This window comes from Musa acuminata, unplaced genomic scaffold (assembly GCF_036884655.1).
Source record: "Musa acuminata AAA Group cultivar baxijiao unplaced genomic scaffold, Cavendish_Baxijiao_AAA HiC_scaffold_1139, whole genome shotgun sequence".
In the NCBI taxonomy this organism is placed as follows: domain Eukaryota; kingdom Viridiplantae; phylum Streptophyta; class Magnoliopsida; order Zingiberales; family Musaceae; genus Musa; species Musa acuminata.
The window spans coordinates 2,845,001-2,870,875 of NW_027021351.1; the positions used below are offsets into that span (position 1 = coordinate 2,845,001).

A 25,875-nucleotide genomic window follows, 5' to 3' on the forward strand; every position below is an offset into this window, starting at 1 on the left:
CAATTTATACAAATATAACACATTCTTCTGCATCATTATGTAATGAATGTGTAATAAAATCAAATATTTAATTTAGGAATCAACTTTTATTTCCTTACTTGCAATTGTAATTTAGAAAATATTAATCTTATTTTCTTGTTTGTCATTGCGAATTAGGAAATGACTATTAAGCATTCCAAATAGGATGATATCATATTTGTTAGTATATTAAATAAAAATAATTCATATTGAATAAATACGAAAATTAAGAAAAAAATTCCTTTAACGGAGGCTCATCTCCTCCTATTTAAGGGGATGGATTTCTCTCATTCGTTCCTCACCCAATTGAGCCCAACAACGGGAGGAACGAGGAGTTATATTCTACTGAGGAGAGATAGGTTTTCCTACTTTTCTTGAAAATAAAATTTTTTTATTTCGATTTCTTAAATGTTAAAATTTTTATAGTTTGAAAATATTTATCAATCTTTTTAATGTCAAAATATTTATTGTTGGATTAAAATATATTATATAAAGTTTTTAAGGGATTCTTCAATCCTCTTTAAAGCTTTCTTCGGATTTAAATATACTGAAATTATATATGTATTATGTATTGAATACATGATATTTGATTTTTCATATTTGGATTAAGAATGTTATTTCCTCGTATTGCAGTTTACCTTTTAATCTTATCTGGATTAAAATATATTATGAGTAGTTTAAAAAAATTTCTTAATCCTTTAAAATTTTTTATTGTTAAATTATAATATATTATCTGAAAATTTTTTATCTCTTTTAAGATTTAGAATTTTATTGTTTGATTAGATCATTTTGAAATTATTCATGTCATATGTATTGAAAGTATGATTTCTAATTTTTATTGAATTAAGAATGTCATTTTCTTGTATTGAAGTTTATCTTTCAATCTTATTTTTTAATCTGTTGTTATGTTTTAATGTTTTATTGTTAGTGAATATATGTTGTCATAATTTGATATTGAAGAAATTAAATAAGAATAAGGTTAAAACCGCTTGCAAATCAGGCTCAACCCATAGGTCAGGCCACAACCCACTGGCTAGACTCAGCCAGCAGACTAGGCCCAATCTGTAGGCTAGGCCTAATATATTTTCAGATAATATATTATAATTTAACCTGGCTCTGATACCATAAAAAGATGTCACATACTGGTTTTTTTTTTTCAGGATCATATATTTCCATACATTTAGAGCCAAGTAGATAAACATCATTTTATTCATCATTTATAAACATTTATTACAATTCATTTATTCGTCAAATCATAAGTAGAAAAGTAAACATAATGATGTTAACTCGAAAAATCATCCAAGTAGCTCTACCTAGCCGTAGAGGAAGGTCCGCTCTCTACTGGAATCCAATTTAGTGCTAGTGGGAGGCTGCTCTGAAAATAAAAAACAAAGAAAATTCAGCAACACTGAGTATGAACCCTAAAAGTCAACTCAAAATGAATACATGATAAAAAATCAATCATCCCATTGGCGTATATCAAATACCTAAAGGAGCACTCCCCCACAATGGATGGAGATGCTTTATCCTACGGGATGAGTTTGTGTTCTCTTAACAACGGATGAAGGAAAACTCATATTGCACTCCCAACAGCGGATGGAGTGGTGTCCCTCACTTGCCAAAGTGGGGACATGTTCCTCCCAACAGTGGATGGAGGAACCGTCCAGCCGTCATGTCTAATAGCTCGCTAATCCCCGAAAGGAATCGTCCTACCAGCCCTCGGTAGGGAAATAACATAATCTCACATTGGTCATGTCTATATTGGGATGAAATAACATATTTAAAATATCTCTTTCAAACATTATCAATATCAAATAATACTAATTAGCCCTTAATTGACTTGAACCCTAGTTCAATTGATTCAATTGAACTCGATTTACTAGAACCTCACTGAACCGATCTATAATCCTTATTTAACTGGTCTAGAACCACTATAGACTAGTATAATTTAGAGTAGATTAGGTTCAATTTAGGTTAAACTGACCTGAATAAGTCAAATCAATTCAGAATCACCCTGAATTGATCTAGACTAATCAAATCCGGTTTAGTTCAATCAACGTTTGGGCTCAAATCCAACAATTACATTACATTGGACTAGGCTGGGCCAATCCATATACTAGTCATGTGCATTGCACATAGTTGTGCATGCATCACACCAGGCTGGGCCAACCTTGGCCTATGGACTGGTCATATGCGTCGCACATGACTGCCCATGTTGGGCTGGATTGAGTTAGCCTACAGGCAAGGGCTTGACCCGCGGGTTGGGCCTAGTCTGTTGGCTGCGCTTGGCCAATGGGCTATGGCTTGACCTATGGGTTGGGCCTGGTTTGCGAGCTGTTTTAACCTTATTTCCATCTAATTTCATCAATATCGAATTATGACAACATATATTCACTAACAATAAAACATTAAAACATAACAACAGATTAAAGAATAAGATTGAAAGATAAACTTCAATGCAAGGAAATGATATTCTTAATTCAATAAGAATTAGAAATCATACTTTTAATACATATGACATGAATAATTTCAACATGATCTAATCAAACAATAAAATTCTAAATCTTAAAATGGATAAAATTTTTTAGATAATATATTATAATCTAACAATAAAAATTTTAACATTTAAAGGATTAAGAAATATATATTTTTTAAACTACTCATAGTATATTTTAATCCAGATATGATTAAAATATAAACTGCAATACGAGAAAATAACATTCTTAATCCAAATATGAAAAATCAGACATCATGTATTCAATACATAAAATATGTATAATTTCAATATGTTTAAATCCAATATAAAAACATTTAAAAAGGATTGAAGAATCCTTAAAAACTTTAGACAATATATTTTAATCCAATAATAAATATTTTGACATTAAAAGGATTGATAAATATTTTCAAACTACAAAAATTTCAACATTTAAGGATTCAAAATAAGAACTTTTATTTTCAAGAAAGGTAGGGAAACTTACCTATCCTCAACAGGATGTAACTCCTCGTTCCTCCTGCTGTTGGGTTCAGCTAGGTGAGGAACGAAAGCGAGAAATTCCTCTCCTTAAATCGGATGCGGTGAGCCTCTATTAAAGGAAAATTTTCTTAATTTTTGTATTTATTTAATATGAAGTATTTTTATTTAATATACTAACAAATATGATATTACCTTATTTGAAATGCTTAATAGTCATTTTCTAATTCACAATGATAAACAAGAAAATAAGATTAATATTTCATAAATTACAAAAGCAAGTAAGGAAATAAAAGTTGATTCATAAATTAAATATTTGATTTGATTATATTTCTCCCGTCATAAAGGAAATTTGGTCCTTAAATTTAGCTTACCTTAATAGAATAGATGAGGATACTACTTTTGCATATCTTCTTCTCTTTCCCACGTTGCCTCTTAGTCTGAATGCTGTTGTCAATAAATGTTTACCAAATGTATAATTTTATTCCTAAGAATATGTTCTTTCCTTTCCAAGATCTGGGTTGGTTGTTCCACAAAAGTGACATCATCTCTTAGGTGTAGAGGTTGGTAAGATATGATATGTGATGGATCCCTGATGTATCTTCGAAGTATAGACACATGAAATACATCATGGATGCTAGCCAAAACGGGGGGCAATGCCAATCTATACACCACAGGCTCAACCTTTTGTAAGATCTCAAATGGGCCAATGAATCTAGGGGCTCACTTTCCCCTTTGACCAAATCTCATAACTCCCTCGGTTGGTGATACTTTCAAGAAGATATGCTCACCAACTTTGAACTCTAGATCTTTTCGCCTTCGATCTGCATAACTTTTCTAACGATTATGAGCTGTTAATAATCTTTGGCGTATAATTCGAACATTATCAGTATCTTTTGAATTAATTAAGGTCCCAAAAGCTTCCGTTCTCCTACCTCATCCCAGTATACAGGTGATCTGCACTTTCTTCCATAAAGAGCTTCAAATGGGGCCATCTGTATACTAGAGTAGTAAGTATTATTATAAGAAAACTCAATTAGGTGCAAGTGCATATCCCAACTCTCACCAAAGTCCAAAGTACATGCTCTTAAGAGGTCTTCAAGAGTTTGTATTGTCCTTTCAGATTAGCCATCAGTTTGGGGGTAAAAAACTGTACTAAACTTTAACTGTGTGCCCAAAGATTTTTGTAGACTTCCCCAAAACTTAAAGGTGAACCTTGAGCTTTATCTGAGATAATGCTAACTGGTACCCCATGATATTGAATAATCTCTTTAATATATAAGCTTGCTAGTTTATCCAATGAATACTTCTTGTTAACAGGGAGGAAGTGAGCAGATTTAGTAAATTTGTCCGCTACTATCCAAATTCAGTCATATCCTTTCGTAGTCTTGGGTAATCCTGTCACAAAATCCATAGTGACTTGCTCCCACTTCTATTCAGGAATCAAAATCCTTTAAAATTTTTTCGTAAGTACTTGATGTTCTGCCTTCACCTCTTGGCATATTAGACGTTTAGAAACAAATTCTACTATATCTCTCTTCATACCATGCCACCAGTAGTTTTGGTGTAAATCCTGATACATCTTGGTAGTCCCGAGATGGATATTGAATTTTGATCTGTGTGCCTCCTCCAATAACTGCATCTTTACTTGATAGCTTTCGGGAACACAAAGTCGGTTGTGGAATGTAATAGAACCATCTTCGGCTTGGAGGAATTCAGGTCTAGATCCTTGAGCTATGTCCTTAACTATCATTTGAAGATATACATCTTCCTTCTGACATTCTTTAACCTTTTCTACCAAATATAATTGTTCCATTAGACACGCAAGAAAACCTTTATTTGTCTCAAATAAAAGTTTAAGTTTTAAGTCTGCCAACTCTGTCATCATTGAATTTCTTTGAATATTCATATAGGCTGCAAGACTGGAGGTATTTCTGCTTAAGTCATTAGCAACTACATTAGCCTTCCCAGGATTGTAGTTTATATTAAAATCATAATCCTTTAGAAATTCCAACCATTTTCTTTGTCTCATATTTAAATCTTTCTATGTGAAAATGCATTTGAGACTCTTATGATCTGTGAAGATTTCAAAAGTTTGTCTATAGAGATAATGCCTCCAAATTTTTAGTGCAAAAATAATGGCTGCTAGCTCTAAATCATGAGTAGGATAGTTCTTCTCATGAGGCTTTAATTGCCTAGACGCATAAGTAACTACCCTCTCATTTTGCATTAGAACACAACCAAGCTCTTGTAGTAAGACATCACTATATACTACAAAACCTTCTCCCTTTAAAGAAATCTCCAAGATAGGAGCACTAGTTAATTTCTATTTCAATTCTTGAAAACTTTGTTGATATTTATCATCCCACATGAACTTTATATTCTTTTGTGTCAACCTGATCAAGGGTGCTGTTATTTTTGAAAAGCCTTCTACAAACCTTCTATAGTATCTAGCCAAACCCAAGAAGCTTCTAATCTCCAAAACATTAGAAGGTTGCTTCCATTTTATCACAGCTTTAATCTCGTGAGGGTCAACAAATATACCAGCACTCGAAATTACATGACTGAGAAACATAACTTCATTGACCAGAAATTGTACTTGCTTAATTTGGCATATAGTTTCTCTTGTCTTAGGACGTCCAGAACTAACTTAAGATGGAGTTCATGTTCTGCCCTGCTTCTGGAGTAGATCAAGATATCATCAGTGAATACAATTACAAATTTATCAAGATAAGGGTGGAACGCCCTATTCATGAGATCCACGAAAGTAGCCGATGCATTTGTGAGTCCAAAGGGCATTATTAAGAATTCATAATGATCATATCTTGTTCTAAAAGCAGTTTTCTATATGTCTCCTTCCCTTATCTTCAGTTGATGATACCCATATCTTAAATCAATCTTCGAGTATACCTGAGTACTTTGAAGTTGATCAAATATGTTATCGATTTGGGGAAGGGGATATTTATTCTTTATGGTCACTTGGTTGAGTTATCTATAATCGATGCATAGCCATAGGAATCCATCTTTCTTCTTCACAAATAGGACAGGGGCATCCCAAGGTGATACACTGGGTCGAATAAAACCCTTGTCCAAAAGCTCCTCGATCTGTTTCTTTAACTCCTCCAACTCAATTTGATGTCATTCTATACGGGGGTTTAGAAATGGGTGCGGTGCTAGGTAGAAGATGAATTGTAAATTCAATCTGCCTGTTTGGTGGCAGTGTAAGTAGATCTTCAGGAAAAACATCTGGAAAATCCCGTAGGGATGTCCTTTAATATTGACTTCTTAGATTCTTGTCCATAAATGAAGGTCAAGTACCCTTGACTTCCTTTTATTAATAATTGGGTAGCACTAAAGGCTGAAATAATAGGAGGGAGCTTTTCTTGGATCCTAATGAACTTGAAAGGTGATTGATCTAGGGGTGAGAAAGTAATAGTCTTGGAAACAATCGACACTTGCATGTTATGCTGAAAGCCTGTCCATACCCAAGATAGAATCGAAATCTTGAAATTCTAGTAGAATAAGATATACTTACAAATCGTGACTTTCGATAGTAATAATAAAGTTCTTATATATCTGATCAACTATCAAAGAGTTTCCAACTGGTGTTACTATCATTAACGCATTACTTATTGTCTCACGATTCTTATGCAGTTCCAGAGCAAAATAGGGTGATATAAAAACTATTAACTCGAAAATTTTTATTGTTAAATTATAATATATTATCTGAAAATTTAACATGACTTTGATACCATAAAAAGATGTCACAAAATAAGGTGACATCTTTTAAAAATTTTTATTGTTAAATTATAATATATTATCTAAAATTTTTTTATCCTTTTTAAGATTTATAATTTTATTGTTTAATTGGATTATGTTGAAATTATTCATATCATATGTATTGAAAGTATGATTTCTAATTCTTATTGAATTAAAAATGTCATTTCCTTGTACTGAAGTTTATCATTCAATCTTATTCTTTAATATATTATTATGTTTTAATGTATTATTATTAGTGAATATATATTGTCGTAATTCGATATTGATGAAATTAGATAGGAATAGGGTTAAAACAGCTTGTAAACCAGGTCCAACTCATAGGTCAGGCCACAACCCACTAGCTAGGCCCCGTCAGCAGACTAAGCCCAATCCGTAGGCTAGGCCTAACTTGCGGGTTAGGCCCTAGCCCACAAACTAACCCAGCCCAACATTGGCAGTCATGTGCGATGCATATGATCAGTCCATGGGCCAAGGTTGGCCCAGCCTACTGTGATGCATGTACAGTTATGTGCAGTGCAGTTGACCAGTATATGGGTCGACCCAACCTATTCCAACATTATGTAATTGTTGAATTTGAGCCCAAACGTCGATTGAATTAAACCAGACTTGATTAGTCTAGATCAATTCAGGGTGATTCCGAATCGGTTTGACTTATTCAAGTCAGTTAAACCTAAATTGAACCTAATCTAGTCTAAATTATACTAGTATAAGGTGGTTCTAGACCAGTTAAATGAGGATTAGAGATCGGTTCAGTTAGGTTATAGTAAATCGAGTTCAATTGGATCGATTGAACTAGAGTTTAAGTCAATTGAGAGCTAATTGGTATTATTTGATATTGATGATGTTTGAAAGAGATGTTTTAAATGTGTTATTTCATCTCGATATAGACATGACCTGAGTGAGATTAGCGGGCCGTCAGACGTGACGGTTGGACGGTTCCTCCATCCGCTGTTGGGAGGAACGTGTCCCCACTTTGGCAAATGAGGGATACTACTCCATTCGCTGTTGGGAGAACACAAACTCATCCTGTAGGATAAAGCCTCTCCATCTGCTGTTGGGGAAGTGCTTTTTCGGGTATTTGATATATGCTGGGATGATTGATTTTTGATCATGTATTTATTTTGAGTTAACTTTTGGGGTTCTTACTTAGCTTTGTTGAATTTTCTTTGTTTTTGATTTTCTGAGCAGCCTCCCATTAGTACTAAATCAGATTCTAATGGAGAGCGTACCTTTCTCTACCGCTAGGTAGAGCCACTTGGATGGTTCATCGAGTTAACATCACTATGTTTACTTTTCCACTTGTGATTTGACGAATAAATGAATTGTAATAAATGTTTATAAATTATGAATAAAGTGATGTTTATCTACTTGGCTCTGAATGTGTAGAAAGATGTGATTCTGAAAAAAATATCCACGATGTGATATCTTTTATGGTATCAGAGCATGGTTTAGGGTCTGTAGGTATTTAAGTCCCTTGATTGACTTTGATCGATGCTTGTCTTTAACATATTATAGGAGTAATGGAGCCAATTCCAGAGAATACGATCCTACCGCTCGGGGTGCTCATGGTCGCAATGCTATTGGTCTATGCACTCGGAGAGGTGTTCGAGCAAACATTAACTTGGAAGTTCCACGCATCGTAGAGCAAACCCAGTCCTCACGTACACTTGTCACTGATTATGAGCCAGCTTCTTCGAGTTCACAGAGTGCACCTCTTGCTCCAGCACCCGTCAATGCTCCAGATCATGTACACAGAGTCCTCAATGCTATTAGAGGATACTTTGAGCGTCAGGAGGAGCGAGATGAAGTTCCGTGGGGTAGAAATAATACCTTGGATCACTTTAAGAGATTGGCACCATAAATTTTTGAGGGCAAACCAGATCCAATCTTTGCTGAACGTTGGATTCGTCAAGTGGAGAATATATTCGAAATTATCGAATGTAGGGAAAATCAGAAGGTGCTTTTCGTTTCTTTCATTTTGGAAGGGAAGACAGACACTTGGTGGACCTAAAAAAGGAGAATGTTAGAGGCTGGAGATAATGTGGTGACTTGGGAGCAGTTTAAGGATGCATTTTATGAGCAGTTCTTTCCTGATTCAGTTCGCTTTGAGAAGTAACAAGAGTTTCTTAGCATCCACCACGGAAGTAGAATCGTAATGGAATATAATCATTATTTCACTGATTTGGCTCAGTTCTCTTCACATATTGCTTTCAATGAAAATCAAAGAGCTCGTCATTTTGAGAGGGGACTTCGATCACCAATTAAAAAAGTCTGTTGCAGTATTGATTTTACTAACATATGTTGCAGTGTTAAATCAAGCTCTAGTTTTGAAGAAGTTGGATAATAAACTACAACAAACAAAGGATCGAAAACGACCTATTAGTGCTGCACCATCTGCGTATGTGGGATCACATTCTGGACCCTCAAAGAAAGGCAAGGGCTAACAGTTTAGGCATCAGCAGGCAGGAGCTCCTAGTAATCAAGTCGTCATAAGATGTGGGAAGACAGATCATATTTCCACCTCATGCCCCATGGGATAGTGTGTATGCTTTTATTGTCAACAACTGGGGTACATGCCGAAGGATTGCCTGCGGAAGCAACATAAATGTCGAGCTCGACCCCAAACAACTGAACAACAACAACTAGGACCCAAAGGGGGAGGTTAAGTGAGAGTTTATGCATTGACCCACCAAGATGCTGAAGCCTCGGGATCTATTATTAAAGGTATCCTCACACTCTGTGGTATGCTTGCATTTGTACTTATAGATTCTGGTTCTACACATTCTTTTATATCATCCTATTTTGTTATAAAATTACATAGGAATCGTGAGACAATGAGTAATGCGTTAATGGTAGTAACACCAGTTGGAAACTCTTTGATAGTTGATCAGATATATAAGAACTGTATTATTACTATCGAAAGTCACGATTTGCTAGTAGATCTTATTTTACTTGAATTTCAAGATTTTGATGCTATCTTGGGTATGGACAAGCTTTCAGCATATCATGCAAGTGTCGATTGTTTCCAAAAGACTATTACTTTCTTACCCCTAGATCAACCACCTCTCAAGTTCATTAGGATTCAAGAAAAGCTCCATTCTATTATTTCAACCTTGAGTGCTACCCAACTGTTACTAAAAGGATGTCAGGGGTACTTGGCCTTCATTTCTGGAGAAGAATCTAAGAAGCCAGTATTAAAGAACATCCCCATTGTATGAGATTTTCTAGATGTTTTTCTTGAAGATCTATTTGCACTGCCACCAAACAGGCAGATTGAATTTACAATTGATCTTCTACCTGACATCACACATATTTCTAAACTCCCATATAGAATGACACTAATTGAGTTGGAGGAGTTAAAAAATAGATCCAGGAGTATTCGGACAAGGGTTTTATTCGACCTAGTGTATCACCTTGGGATGCCCCTGTCCTATTTGTGAAGAAGAAAGATGGATCCATGTGGTTATGCATCGATTATACAACTCAACTAAATGACCATAAAGAATAAATATCTCTTTCCCCAAATAGATGACCTATTTGATCAACTTCAAGATACTCAGGTATACTCAAAGATTGATTTGAGATCCAGGTATCATCAACTGAAGATAAGGAAAGGAGACATACAAAAAACTTCTTTTAGAACAAGATATGATCATTATGAATTCTTAATAATGCCCTTCGGACTCACAAATGCATCGGTTGCCTTCATGGATCTCATGAATAGGGTGTTCCACCCTTATATTGATAAATTTGTAATTGTATTCATTGATGATATCTTGATTTACTCCAAAAGCAAAGCAGAACATGAACATCATCTTAAAATAGTTCTGGAAGTCCAAATTAAGCAAATGCAATTTCTGGCTCAATGAAGTTATGTTTCTCGTTCTTATAATTTTGAGTGCTGGTATATCTGTTGACACTCACAAGATTAAAGCTGTAATAAAATGGAAGTAGCCTTCTAATGTTTCGGAGATTAGAAGTTTCTTGGGTTTAGCTAGATACTATAGAAGATTCGTAGAAAGCTTTTCGAAAATAGCAGCACCCCTGACCAGGTTGACATAGAAGAATATAAAGTTCGTGTGGGATGATAAATGTCAACAAAGTTTTCAAGAATTGAAGATGAAATTAACTAGTGCTCCTATCTTGGTGATTCCTTCAGCGGGAGAAGGTTTTGTAGTGTATAGTGATTCCTCACTACAAGGGCTTGGTTGTATTCTAATGCAAAACAAGAGGGTAGTTGCTTATGCGTCTAGGCAATTAAAGCCTCATGAGAAGAACTATCATACTCACGACTTAGAGCTAGCAGCTATTATTTTTGCACTGAAAATTTGAAGGTATTATCTCTATGGATAAATTTTTAAAATCTTCATAGATCATAAGAGTCTCAAATACATTTTCACACAAAAAGATTTAAATATGAGACAAAGAAGATGGTTGGACTTTCTAAAGGATTATGATTTTAATATCTATTACCATCTTTGAAAGGCTAATGTAGTTGTTGATGCCTTAAGCAGAAATACTTCTAGTCTTGTAGCCTTTATGAATATTCAAAGGAATTCTATGATGACAGGGTTGGCAGATTTCTAATTTAAAACTTTTATCGGAGACAAATAAAGGCTTTCCTGCGTGTTTGATGACACAATCATATTTAGTAGAAAAGGTTAAAGAAGGTCAGAAGGAAGATGCATATCTTCAGATGATAGTTAAGGAGATAGCTCAAGGATCTAGACCTGAATTCCTCCAATCTGAAGATGGTTCTATTCAAGGTTCGTCATACTGTACCGTACCGGCGTTTCGACCCGGGCTCGGTACGGTACGGTACCGGTGTATCGGGCGGTACATTAGGGCGTACCGAACAATTTTATATTTTTTTATACTGTAGTAGTGCTACAGTATAGTACTGTAGCACTGTAGCGGTACCGAGCGGTCTGCGTACCGGTACGTACCGCCCGTTACGGGCGGTACGCTTCGGTATGGCAGACCTTGGTTCTATTACATTCCACAACTGACTTTGTGTTTTCAAAAGCCATCCAGTAAATATGCAATTATTGGAGGAGGCACACAGATTAAAATTTAATATCCATATCGGGATTACCAAGATGTATCAGAATTTACGTCAAAACTACTGGTGGCATGATATGAAGAGAGATATAGCAGAGTTTGTTTCTAAATGTTTGATATGCCAACTAGTGAAGGCAGAACATCGAATACCTATGAGAAAATTGAAAAGGATTTTGATTCCTGAATGGAAGTGGGAGCAAGTCACTATGGATTTTGTGATAGGATTACCCAAGACTAGAAAAGGATATAATGGAATTTGGGTAGTAGTCGACAGACTTACTAAATCTGCTCACTTCCTCCCTGTTAATAAGAATATTCATTAGATAAACTAGCAAACTTATATATTAAAGAGATTATTCGATATCATGGGGTGCCAGTTAGCATTATGTCAGAAAGAGATCCAAGGTTCTCATCTAAGTTTTGGAGAAGTCTACAAAAATATCTGGACACACAGTTAAAGTTTAGTACAGCTTTTCACCCCCAAACTGATGACCAATCTGAAAGGACAATACAAACTCTTGAAGACCTCTTAAGAGCATGTGCTTTGGACTTTGCTGGAAGTTGGGATATGCACTTGCACCTAATTGAGTTTTCTTACAATAATACTTACCACTCTAGTATACATATGGCCCCATTTGAAGCTCTTTATGGAAGAAAATACTGATCACCTGTATACTGGGATGAGGTAGGAGAAAGTACAGATCACCTGTATATTGGGATGAGGTAGGAAACCATGCTTCATTAAATTAGAAAAAATCACATTATTTGGATGGCCCAATCGTCTATGCCAAACTTCAGCCTTATTTTCAACAATAATAGAAGCCAAAGACAGTTCTAGGAATAGTAAATTGTAACAAAAATAATCTTCCTACTTTAGGCCCCCTTGCAATCACCTTCCTCGACACCTGATCCTACACAAGACAACCACCACGAGAGAAATGTACATCACAGTTATTATCCACCATCTGACCAATAAAAATTAAACTAGTAGACAACCCAGGAGAGACAAATACATGACGAAAAGAAGGTCCAATATCACCAATGGCTGTAATTGGAAGTTTATTGCCATTAGCAATCTGAATATTTTGTGTACCAGTATACTGCCGTAGATTATGTAACGAATCAGGTGAGTCAGTCATATGATTGGATGCTCCAGAATCAACAAACCAAGGAGAAGAAACAGTCTTACAGATTGATTGGACCATTTCTGGAGTAATAACAGATTGATTGGTGCTAGTGGTTGTAGATGTAGGACCAATAATGTTAGGGTATGGAACAGCATCTTGAAAAGCTTGGGCTCGCCAGTTTTCTGGATGTTATGTCCATTCTGCTTATAGTAATTGCAGAATTTCTTACCACAATTGCAGGCAATATGCCCGAACTCCTTGCACTGTAGCATTGCATTTGTCCCTTTCCTCGGTTCCTCCCTTGAGCAGCATATGCAGCATTGACAATCTCAGATGTCTCCTTAGATGCGCCAAGACATACATCCAAAGAAGGAACCGGATTTCTATTCAGTAATCCAACCCAAGCAACTTCAAATTCTGGTCTCAGTTTCATCAAAAACTGATCACGCCTACTAACTTCATGAACTGCCTGAAGGTCGGCTAAGGCCTCTTTAGGTACCTTAGAATAGATAATTACAGAATATTTGCTCCATAGATTAATAAATCCAGAATAATATTGCTCAATAGAGAGATTACTTTGACTGAGGTTACTAATCTCGAGTTGTAGTTGAAAACTTGAAATCGTCTCGCACTATTATCTTGATGTTATATGCGCTTCAGATAATCCCACATCTCTTTAGCTGTACCAAAGGAGGATAAGTTGTTCACCATATGGGCTTCAATAGATCCTAAAATCCAAGAGATAATTCGAGCATCCTTTGCCTCCCGTTGGCTAAGTTCGTAATCATCTTTAGGAGCAGTAGAAGACCCGTCAATGTGACTCCAAAGCTCCTTCCCTTTCAGAAACATTTTGATTTGAAATTCCCATGCTGCATAATTCTTTCCTGTAAATTTGATAGTCAAAGTCTCTGTAGGTATTCTTCCAAAAAGATTCTCTGTAGACATTCTTCAAAAAAAAAAATTCAAATGCAGAGATCTCAATGCAAGGCTGTCAACCACAAGTTGATCGACCAAAAATAATCTCAAAGCAAAGTTGTTGATCATAAATTAATCAACTCAGAATAAGAAAAATGAAAGCAGACCAGAAAACTTTGAAAGAAGCAAAGCTGACAGTAATTCGAATATTCAGTTATGGATTTGAGAACCTGGCTCTGATACTATGACAAGTTTTGAGTAAATAGCTGAATGACCTCCTCTTGAGGATCCTTTCCATTAAATAAGAATTGTTGTGTAATCTATTTTAGGTAAGAATATATATATAACTAATACATTGATTATTGATAATCTATTTTAAGTAAGAATATATACACAGCTAATATACTAATTATGGTAAAATAAATCTCATAATCGGAGCAATAATTTCTGCCATAATCTCTGCCATTGATATAAAGTTGTGGAGTTGTGTTGTGTCAAACTTGGTGATATGGAGTAACGACTACACAACTATGGCATACCACATGGAGCTAAGTTGATCTCCTTGTTGGCGCTATGCTATCTACCTTGTAGGTTTTGATCCTACATATGTCGGCTGAATGGGGTCAACATTTCGGCCAAGTGAAGATGATGTGTTAGCATGGTGTCAGTTAGATAGGGATGATGTGTCAACTGCTGTCCATGTGGTGCTTTATGGTTGATTCAACCATGCTGTAATTGTACGATGCTTTATGGTCAATTAGGTAGTGTTGTCGTAAGGCCTTTTATCGTCGTTAGGCGTTTTATGGTCAACTCGGTCATGTTGTAACTATAGGATGCTTCATGGCTGATTTGATCACACCTTGGTGTCGAGAATCCTCTTTACGATCGGTTTGACTTGTGTTGGTGTCGACATAGTCCGCGATAGCTTGTGCCATTCACATAATTTACCTTTGTCGCTTTGTGTTCAAGCTAATAATACTATGTGGATTCAGAACCCCACTTTTGATGACCTGAAATGTCTTCCTCTTCTTCTTGATTGGGACTTTTATACCAGTCGTCGATCCTATTGCCTCCTCTCGATGTTGGCTGGGCAGACTTCTTAACTCCTACTCGTGCATAAGTGTCTCAAATTTAGAGAATATTGGGTTGGTGTTTCATATTTTGGCCGAGTACGAGCTTTGTCCCATTCGTCGAATCATTACTTTTGCATATACACGAGCACACCGAAGGTGGGACCCTAATTGCCCTCCACTCTTTCTTGGAAGTCTTTCAGTTTTGGAAGATTTCTCGAGCCCAGTGCATTGAACTCTTAGCGCTATCTTGCTTCCTTTGTTGGAAGTGTTGATATTGCACTCGTGCTACAACATTTGCTTTAGATGGTTAGCTTCCTCATTGCCCAACGCGACAACAAAGTCCAAGGGGCTCCTAATTCCAATAAGGGTTGGATAGGGAGGTTCTTTTATATTGCTTCGAGGATGGGTGGCCTTTTAGCCTGTCTTGGGCCACCCGAAGGTTTGCTACTGCTTTCGAGGTTGTATGAGAGCTGAGAAGGAGCATTTTGAGAAGAAATGCTCTTGCATTGTCTAAGTCCACTGCCTTGCTGCAGATGAGTGAGCAGTGGCACGTGGTCATAGAGCTAAGTCCTGTGTCGCAGGTGGGTATGCACACCCTTTTTTTCTGCCTTTCTTTCGTTTGGATTCAAGTTTGAACCTTCATCATTTTGAACAAACATGGATCTCTAGAATAGCCTATATTGAGCCATCAATAAGCGTGAAAAGAGAGTCAAGCATGTTGGACCCTCTTGATCCTCCCACCAAGGAGAACAAGCAACTTGGGAACAACGGAGGGATCAAGCGTCTCTAGATGTTCAATCTTGAGCTTTGCATTGAGAACCCCTCTGTGCTAGAGGCAAAATGAAGAGCCTTAACTTATTGAACAAGTGTCGCACCTCCCTCTCTCCACCATCAGGGTACAAGTTACTCCCTCAATTATGGCGGAGGATCTTGAGCTCCCAACTTCTTTCGCACTACTACAACCACAACAATAACAACAACGGGAGCGACGATAGTAGGAAGAGCAAAGACCAACTGCTGCATCAGATCAGCTAGGCGGCCCATCGATCCTAGTGTTTGGGCTATGGTCCTATCGAGCAAACTTCATTTCTCTGCATGATGATGCTGAGTTGGTCTGATGTTGGAGAGGGTCCCCTCCAATTTAATTGGAAGCTTATAGTAGAAAGTTGATGATGGGACGTATAGCGATAGGCGACACAGTGGAACTAAGGCATCATGCACCTAAGTTTGTTAAAGAGTCTTGGTACCAAATTGATCGAGACCCTTCTCGCCAAAGCACATGAATTTTTAGCATGAACTTAGTAAATGGTCGAACCCTTAATTATTACTTTATTCAATATTCATTTAGGTTTTAATTTGATTACTTCTCATTGCACTCTTTGCATAGCTACCACTAACTCTAGACCAAACCTAGGATGCTTCGATCGCCTTGTCAACGTTGATTACTTTATTCAATATTAATTTGGGTTTTGATTTGATTACTTCTCATTGCACTCTTTGTAGATCTACCACTATGACTGTAGACCGAGCCTAGGATGCTTTGACCAAGGTCTGCCATACCGAAGCGTACCGCCCAGTATCACTCTTTGTAGATCTACCGCTATGACTGTAGACCGAGCCTAGGATGCTTTGACCAAGGTCTGCCATACCGAAGCGTACTGCCCATGCTGGGCGGTACGTACCGGTCCGACAGGTTACCGGTACGCGGATCGCCCGGTACCGCTACAGTGCTACAGTATGAAAAAATATAAAATTGTTCGATACACCAGGGTGTACCGCTCGGTACACCCTGATGTACCGCCCGGTACACCGGTACCATACCGAGCCCGGGTCGAAATGTCGGTACGGTATGGTATGATGAACCTTGGCTTTGACTGTCATGTGAGCTCTGATAACGGAGCATGATGAACTCCAGAGTAACATGGTCGAAGTGTCTTGGTACCATAAGCGGGGAACTTGAGAAGCAATAGGAGGTGGAGAAGCGTGTTGTAGAGGATGCTCGGGTCGATCGACAATGTTATTGCGAGATGGTGCGCAAGCTGCCATCACCTCCCTCCAACATATAGTGAAGTGCCTCATCGTGCAGTCAATGTTGAGGAGGCTCGTTATCCGGAATACAAGGTCAAAGGGGTGGCAAAATTCAAAGGCTTGTGGTGATTATGGATAATCAACCGAGCTCAAATCCAAGTTTGGCCTGTATTATGACTCAAGTTCGACCAAGGAGCACTAGATCCAATTTGGTCCCTGCAATCACCATGAGTTGGACTTGTCTTGAGAAGACCTCACTAATTATAAGTCTAGGAGTCCCTTTCATGGGACTAAGAGTTGAACTCTAATGAAAGTCCTCTAGTTATTAAAAGTCTATGAGTCCCTACGTGGGACTAAGAGTTAAGACTCTGATTGAGAGTCCTCTAGTTAGGAGTCTTCCCTCTTCACAACTATAAGGGTGGTTGGCAACCCTTGGAAGAAGAGGAAAAAGAGGAGAGAGATGATGACAAGAGCGAAGCCTTAAGAAGATGAGCTTGCATGCTCAAGATGTTCGAATTATGCTCAAGAAGTTAGAGCTTGTTGCTGACGAATTCTATGCAATTGCATGATTAGGTTCCTTTATCAAAAAGCAATCTCGATCCTTTTTCTCTTTCATATTTCTCTTATTCCAATGTCCCTATCAACCCTCCCATAAGGCATAAATTCACTTGAAGGATTTGATCATTAAGTCCTTCCCCAAACAGTTCACGTGGTATCAAAGCGATGATTGTCATTAATGAATAGTTACCACCAAGCAAGAATATAAAAATTCAGGTGAAGAACTTCATGAGTTGGAGATGCAACATCGATTATCGAAGAAAAGAGACAACACGATGGCAGAAAGGTCTCTAATAGCATCATTAGATCTTGATGCTGAAGTCGTATCACTCATGCAAAAGATGGAGGATGTGGGGTTGGATCCGATCCTAAGCTAACACAATAACAAAAGATGTAGATAAGCGTGGTGTAGCAAAGAGGAAGGAGCTATCTTCCGTCAAATACCAAAATTGGTTTGCCAAAGATGCACTGCGATGACGACGATGACATTGTAAAACCGATGGCAAAGATAAGGTTTCAACCGTTTCGAGTTGAGGCCTGGATTGATATTCCCACCTACAATGACTCCAGCAACATAGAGATGTTAGATGCATGGCTCGATCAACTTGACACTACTTTACCCTATAGGGATATAGTAGCGAAGACAAAGTCATGCTTGAGCGACTCAAGTTGACAGACGATGCTCTAGCATGGTGGAACACCTACCTGTGAGCCTACAAAGATGAAAAGATGATATGAGGGCAATTTAAAAGACTCATCCGACAAGAATTCTACCTGATTGTCTACCTCGAAGATTAGTGGAAAAGATGACATAACTTACGCCAAGGATGACACCAATCTGGGCAAAGACTACACCATTAGTTTTTGACGACAAGCTATGACACTCGGAATCTCTCCTGATAGCTATTCGATGGTGATAAAGTTTACCGTTGGTTTGCATGCCTAGATGAACACCCTATTGAGCCTCTTCAAGGTTCATGACATCTCAAGCACTAGTAAGATAACTATAATGATCGAAAGGAAGATCAGAATCTACAATAAGAGGACTACTGAGAAGGACAAAGAGGGCTACTTGAAAGCCAAGAAAAAGTCTAAGAATAGTAAGAATGCTTCTTCCTCGAAGAGAAGTGATGTCTTTTGGGATCACTATAAAATTGTAAGACGAGACATATAAGGGAGTAGTTGCAAATGGTTCACCGAGATTTCTCGAAAAAGTGAAAGAAGAATGACCAAAATCTACAGACAGCAACTGCGACCATCGACGATGATCCTACCGAACTTGTTGCTTTGAAATACTATTCCATTATTGAAAAGGAAGTTCTCAACCTCCTTTGTGTCTCTTGCACCCATAGCAATTCAGCTTGGTTGCTTTGAGATGGCAAAGCAACGTGCGTGTTGCCCCTTCCGTCATGTAGAACCCTTGTGAGTTCTCATCGTGAGATCCGCCATGATGTCTTGCAGATGTTGCATGGACTCCTTAGTATTTTTCGCTAGTCGGTCAACCCAAGAACCCATCATGTCGATCCGAGACTCTGCTTTCTCTTGCGAGTTCTCTCCCATAAAGAACTTTCGCTAACCTTGGTAGACAGTAGGGTGGAGGCAGACGAGAGGAGAGAGATCACATGAAAGAGAGAAAGAAAGTTGGTGGGGAGAGAGAGTGGAAAGAAAGAAATAATAAATAGCTATCAAAACTAGGAAAAAAATGATAAGGGTATTAAGTATGAAGCCTTGCAGTTTTAACAATTACATCAGACCAAGGTTCATAATTTTGTATTGTTCCGGTGTTTCGAACTCAGCTCGGTACGGTATGATATAAGTATACCGAGCGGTACGTTTCGGTATACCGCTCTCTGCTCGTGTGAGGAGGAGGTTTCCTTCTCCCCGCACTCTGCCCGTGCGTAAGGAGGAGGTTTCCTTCTCCCTACGCTCGGCGACGTTGCTCTGTTTCTGCCTGCGTGGGGAGAAGAAACCGTTTCCTTCTCTCCGCGCAAAAAAAAAGAGAAAGGAAAAAAGAAAGGCGATGTCGCTCGGTTTCTGCCTGCGTAGGGAGAAGAAACCGTTTCCTTCTCCCCGTGTGGAAAAAAAAAGAAAGGCGACGTCGTTCGGGTTCTGCCTGCATGGGGAGAAGAAACCCGCATGGGGAGGGTTTTGTCTCCCTGCGCAAAAAAAGTAAAAAAAAAAAAAAACACCTCGTTCCTTCTGCCTGCGTGGGGAGAAGAAACTGCTTCTCCCCCCGACGTCGCCAAGGCGTCGTCGAGGCTTCTTCTCTCCCCGCGTGGATGAGCAGAAGTTGCCGATGATGCCGAGGCCTCGTTGCCTCAAACGAGGAGGCGACATCATCTACGGCGTCCGGGGGAAGGTAGCGACGGATCGAGATCGTCGAGGGAGAGTGGCGCCGAATCTTTAGGTTTTCTCTTTTCTTCTCACTCTGCTAATACCATTCGGTAGCAGGCAGTGACGGCTGATTTAGGGTGATAACGGAGCGAAAACAACCGCAATCAACACTACCGTCCGGTAACGGGTGGTTCGTGTATCGGTCTACCAACGGACCGGTACGTATCGCTCGGTACGGGCGCTATTATTCGAAATTAGAATCCTTGCATCAAACTATATGTTAGTAAGATAATTATAGTGATTTAAAAAGCACTAGGCGCTAAGGTCCCAAAATGCTCGAGGTTCTAGGCGCTTGCCCGAGCGTAGCAAGACGCTATGAAATATTTAAATATAAAAAAATATAATATAATTGATAAATATGATTATATAAATAAAAATATGACATTAAACTACTATTAACAGTAGTTAGAGGGGGAGAAAAGAATTGTTAAGATGGAGAGAAAAATTCACCGACAGTGGCGACAACGGAGGAAGCTGCAGATGACAGTAACGGTGAAAGCTACTGACAACAGCAACAACAGCGGCGGCAATTGTGGACGACGACATCATGGGCGGAGGAAGCTTCAGAGGTGTCTGTTGGTGGTGGAGGAAGCTGCAGTCCTCTCCCTCGACGGTGGAAGGAGCTACACACGGAAGCAACAACGGTGGAAGGAAGCTGCGGACGATGGCTAGGCCATCGGACTTGTTCGTCGGCGAGAGAGGAAGCCTCGGTCCACTGTGTCTACAGCGAAGGTAGCTACAGAAAGCGTCGTCAGCGGAGGCAGAAGCTGTGCTAGGGTTGATGGCTCGGGGTCGCTCGAGGGTGCGGGGGGTGGCTTTTGCAGGAAAGAAACTGGCTAGTTAGTTCAATCGACCTAACTAGCCGTTGTTGAACCGAACGAAACGTAAAAGTCTGGTTCAGTTGCTTCATTTGAACCAGGTGCTCACCCAAGGCGCTCGATGCCTAGGTTCAGGCGAGCGGCCAGGAGGCACCACTAAAGCGCGTCGCCTGGTCCACCCTTGAGGCACTTGGGCCTCACCTCACATCACGCCTTGCCCGAGTACCTAGGCGAGTGCTCGAGCGCCTATTTAAACCACTGGATAATTATACTGGGTGGTAAGCCTATGAAAACTAGTGGTTTGCATAGCGGTTGGTATGACTGATTCTTTAAACCTTGGCATCAATAAACTACCAGATTATTGAGAAGCAGCTGTAAGCCTAGTTATAACTGTTTTGGGAACTAGACTTTAGAACCTTGCTTACTTCTACGGTTCATCTTCCTGTATTAACGACAAAGATGCCTTTTAGTGGTGACCAAGATGATCTCAGTTAAGGTGGCTAGATTTCTAGTTTACTAAGAAAAATTATACAAGAAACCATGGTATATGAAAAAGAAAGCAAAGGAACACTATTTCTATCTTTCAAACAACAATCTCAAGGCTCATGCTTCCTCTTTCTATGTGACTCTGAACTAGGATGATCCTTGCAACTAGCATTGACTTAAATTCCTTCATGCTGCATTAAATGCATATCTTCTGTAGCTTAAGGATTTGCCTCATTTCATATAATTTCCAAATTCAATGAGGACTTGTAGCTTTTTCCACAGTCTACCACGTCTTACTCATTACATTAGATGGTTTATAGTTTGACTTGAGAGGAAAAAAAGCAGCAGCAGTAGCAAGTAATTGCATGATGCATACTTTCGGTGGTGCTTAAATTGTTCTTGTTTGATTTAGCCTGTGACTCTTATTTTGCAAATTTGGCTATACTGATATTTAGTGAGTAAATTGGACCCTGTGGGAGCATGTGACAGACGAACTATGGGCGATGAGGTTGGGCTTGAAACTTCTTCAAGAAAGGGCAACCACCCGTTCCTTTTGGTGGCCATATATCAGCAATTTGCCAGAAACTTTTTGTATACCTATTTTCTTTTCGGGGGACGACATAAAGAACTTGCACTATGCTCCACTAATACATCAGGTATTGGATATATATATATTCTGGTCAGTCAGGTTTAAAATATATGTCAATATACTATCTCATAAACATGTTCTATACTGTTCCAGGTAAATAAGAGATGTCGTTTTCTTCTTGAGTTTGAGAAAGAGATAAAAAATATTCTTGACAATGTTTCCTTGAGAAATCATCCCTTTGGAGGTCAAGATGTAAATTCATCTTCACTTGGCTGGGCAATGTCAGCAGTTTCTTCTCGAGCATTCCAGTTGTATGGTGAAAGTCTTTACAGTGACAAGCATAAAAACATCCCTATGCTCCTTCCGGTCATTGATATGTGCAATCACAGTTTTGCTCCTAATGCTCGAATTGTTCAAGAGCAAAACATGAACAGCCAGAACATGTCAATAAAGGCAAGTTCTTCTGGTGTTCTATACTTCAGTAAGGTTCTTCTATTGGATATTCATTTTTGTAGAAGCTCATTGGTTGAACTAGTAATGCATCAATGATCATTAGTTTCTTTGTTTCATCTGTCTTATGCCTGCTGTTCTCTCTCAAGAAGTCTTTCTGCTTTTCTTTTTTTCATTTCATATTGAGATTTAGTTATATATTTAGTTTTTTTGTTTTTATCCACTCTCAATAGGCAACAACCTTTGTGCACATGTCCATGAGCTTGAGTATGTGAATGAATGAATAAACTTATATATATATATATATATATATATATATATATATATATAGAGAGAGAGAGAGAGAGAGAGAGAGAGAGAGAGAGAGAGAGAGAGTGTGTGTGTGAATATATATGTATAAGTTCAGATCATGCTTATGATGGGTTAATGAAATTATACTTGTAATCTTTGCCTTAATGATGTCATGTATGCCTTACAATCCATGCAGATAAATTTCTCTAAAGCCTAGTGCTTGTTCTATAATAAAAACAAAAGTTGGATATTGTAAATGAAAATAGTTGAAAATCTCCCTTCATGTGATGCCACGTCATCTACCGGTTTGAGGCCATTTTTGGCGTATTTCTGCTTTCGAACTGAATTATAAGTTATCTTTTTTGTCCATTTTCCCTCTGCTTATTTTAGTCTTTTTCTTTTGTCTTCTGGATTCATACCATAAGAACTCCTGCGGAACCATTATTTTAGAACTATTCAGTGTTGTACTCCTTCCTGTTACCATGTTCTTCTCTTTTCCTGTAGCTTGAAAAGTCTTTATCGAACCTCAAATTGTTGTGACAAAATCAATCAAGTAGACGATTATATGCCTTATTTGCTTTCTAGATTTAAGACATCTCGACTAGAATTGTCATCTAGGGTGGTATTTACCTTCATCTGTGCCAATGACCCAACAACAGTTACCGTGTATGCCTCAATTTATTTGCCCATGAATTAGTGGTCAATTGGATGAAAACAACGACCATCATGACATTGGTTTCTGCATTCGCATGGACTTCCAGACTAAAGTTGAATTTGTTGTCCAAATCATAATTTGCCTGGAAACTAGTTTCCACTGGGTTTGCAGGCAAATTTCTGATTTTGACAAAAATCTATTAATCTGACTCACACTGTGTTGTAACCCTAACATTGCGAAGTATTTTCTTTCTTCTTGTGTCACTACATTATTGTTTTGTATCTTTATGTCATTAATCTGGCTTTCTGTATTGTTAAAATCCCTTCTTGATGCATAAAGAGCAATGTTTATTTCATGCATGCTCAAATTATCGGGCACACAGGTCCCAAAGACGAGGCAGTATTCCTCATTTCAATGGCATTCTTATATTGAATTTATAGCAAATCCTTCATGTCTACTGTAAGTTACTAGGTGTTGCAATAACATTATTAAGCTGGCATACTGAAATTTTTTGAAATGTTGCTTGAAGCAATTTGCTTATTTTTATATGCTTTTCCATATTTTTTTCTTTTCCTGATCTTGCATACAAACATTAAGATTTGATAAGATGAAGGAAGATTTTACGTGCTATTTTTTTGGTATTATTAACTGCCATAATCACACTATTTGAGACATCAGTGGTTAGGTGACCATTCACATTTGAATATAAGGATTTCTATATGCAATAACACATATGTTGGATTTACTTCCATTGTAATTCCAAATTAATTTGACAATGCATTATTTTCTTTACATGTATTGATCGACAAACATCTTTATACCTCATTATCCATGTTGGGATGCAACCTCAATATTGGCATGTGTTTATGCTAGTTTTTTGTGTGGACTGTCTACTGAGTTAATAAAGTTCTGCTCATTATCTTCCATAGTTCCATAGTTTTAGGCTTATGTTTTGTTTATATCAAACAAGCAGGTTGTAGCAGATACGCAAATTAAGCAGGATACACATGTCTTGCTCAATTATGGCAGTTTAAGCAATGATTTTTTCCTTCTGGATTATGGTTTTGTGATTCCATCAAATCCACATGATCATGTAGAACTGAAGTATGATGAGGCTCTTCTTGATGCTGCTAGTTTAGCAGCTGGAGTTTCTTCTTCCAGCTTTTTGTCTCCATCTGACTGGCAGCAGGACATACTATCTCGCCTAAATTTACGGGGAGATGAGGCTCTTCTCAAGGTTTTCCTTCTCAACTCATGAATTTACAGCCTCAAAGACAATTTCCAAATATTACATTTGAACATGGAAATTTAAGAAGATTGCGGAACAGAAGCTTTGTAAAAATATTTTCTACAGCACAAGTTAATCAGCATAAAGCGGCGGGAGTGCAGGGGATGGTTCTAAGAATTTTAGGACTAGAATGACACGGGCAAGCTACAAGGAATAAGGTTAACACTAGACTTGGGCATTGGGATCAGGCTGAATAGGGTCATCAGATTAGCTTGGCTGGAATCCATCATCCATGAGAATGAATATAACATGTTGGAGGTAAACTGACAACTTTAGTGCTATGAGCATTAAATAATTTGGTAATTGAAGAAAGCTATCCACTATTTGGAGAAAGAGGCAGTGTTCAAGTATTTGGTGCTCTCTTATGATTTCATTTGGGAATAACGGAGAGGGGATCCAACCATGAGAACTAATTGTGTTAAATATTCGAGCACTGCCCCCACAAGGATTCAGATATAGAACATCTTCAAAATGAAGAGGGGACCAAATCACTGGGCCAAGTCCTGGTTGGAAGTACTTCTTGATATGTTACAAGCAGGGTTTTCTGTGGATTACAACGTTGGAAGTAAGAGCATATTTCATAAATAATCACTCAAAATACTGAAGTTTGATTCAGTGACTTAGATACACATGAGAACATTCTTTTATGATCTATTTTAACTTGATATGCTAGATTCATTGTACCTCCTGGACATGCTGAATAGTGCCTTTTTGGAGTTGTTGGTTACTGACGATCATTCATAAAATTTTATAGTTCCCTTACCTTTTATGACCATTAGCATCCCTGCAAATGATAGCACAGAAACTAAGGGGCTTTTCAAACTGTAGCTATTTTCTTAAAATATGTTTCTTTTAGAAATATTTCAGGAAATTCTCGATTTCCAGATCTTTCTGAAATTTATTTCTTTTGTTTCTTTCAGGTGACTTTAGGTGGCCCTGGATTGGTTGACGGCCGCTTGTTGGCTGCCCTAAGAGTACTGCTCTCAAGTAACAAAGAAACAGTTCAAAGGCACGATTTGGACACTCTCATGTCGTTATCAGAGGAAGCTCCTTTGGGAATGTCCACCGAGGTTGCAGCTCTCCGAACTGTGATTGCTCTCTGTGTTGTTGCACTAGAATCCTTTCCCACAAAAATAATGCAGGATGAGTCCATCTTAAAGACTGCTATATCCTATTCAACTGAATTGGCTGTCCGGTTTAGGATGCAAAAGAAGTTGACGATCATAGATGTCATGCGTAAGCTCACTCAGAAGGTTAAGAAGATATCCAAGATGGAATTAACTGCTCAGAATTAGGCTTATATGACTTGTAGTGGGTTTTTCTCGACTCTTAACTAATGCCTTTATTTCAATAGACAAAATACTCTTTGATTA

General features: G+C 38.1%; 1 protein-coding gene across 2 annotated transcripts in view; it reads left to right on the plus strand.

The window, feature by feature from the left end:
* Positions 1–25,875, plus strand: part of LOC135671363 (uncharacterized) — a 27,567-nt gene extending 1,692 nt beyond the window's left edge. Inside the window, exons 2-5 of one of the 2 annotated variants that reach the window (XM_065179430.1) lie at positions 21,719–21,885; positions 21,972–22,271; positions 24,188–24,451; positions 25,423–25,875. In XM_065179430.1, the coding sequence (XP_065035502.1) occupies positions 21,719–21,885; positions 21,972–22,271; positions 24,188–24,451; positions 25,423–25,797 (1,106 nt within the window). In that variant the 3' untranslated portion in view covers positions 25,798–25,875. The remainder of the gene's footprint in view (positions 1–21,718; positions 21,886–21,971; positions 22,272–24,187; positions 24,452–25,422) is intronic. The other variant, XM_065179431.1, reaches the window with a different exon arrangement.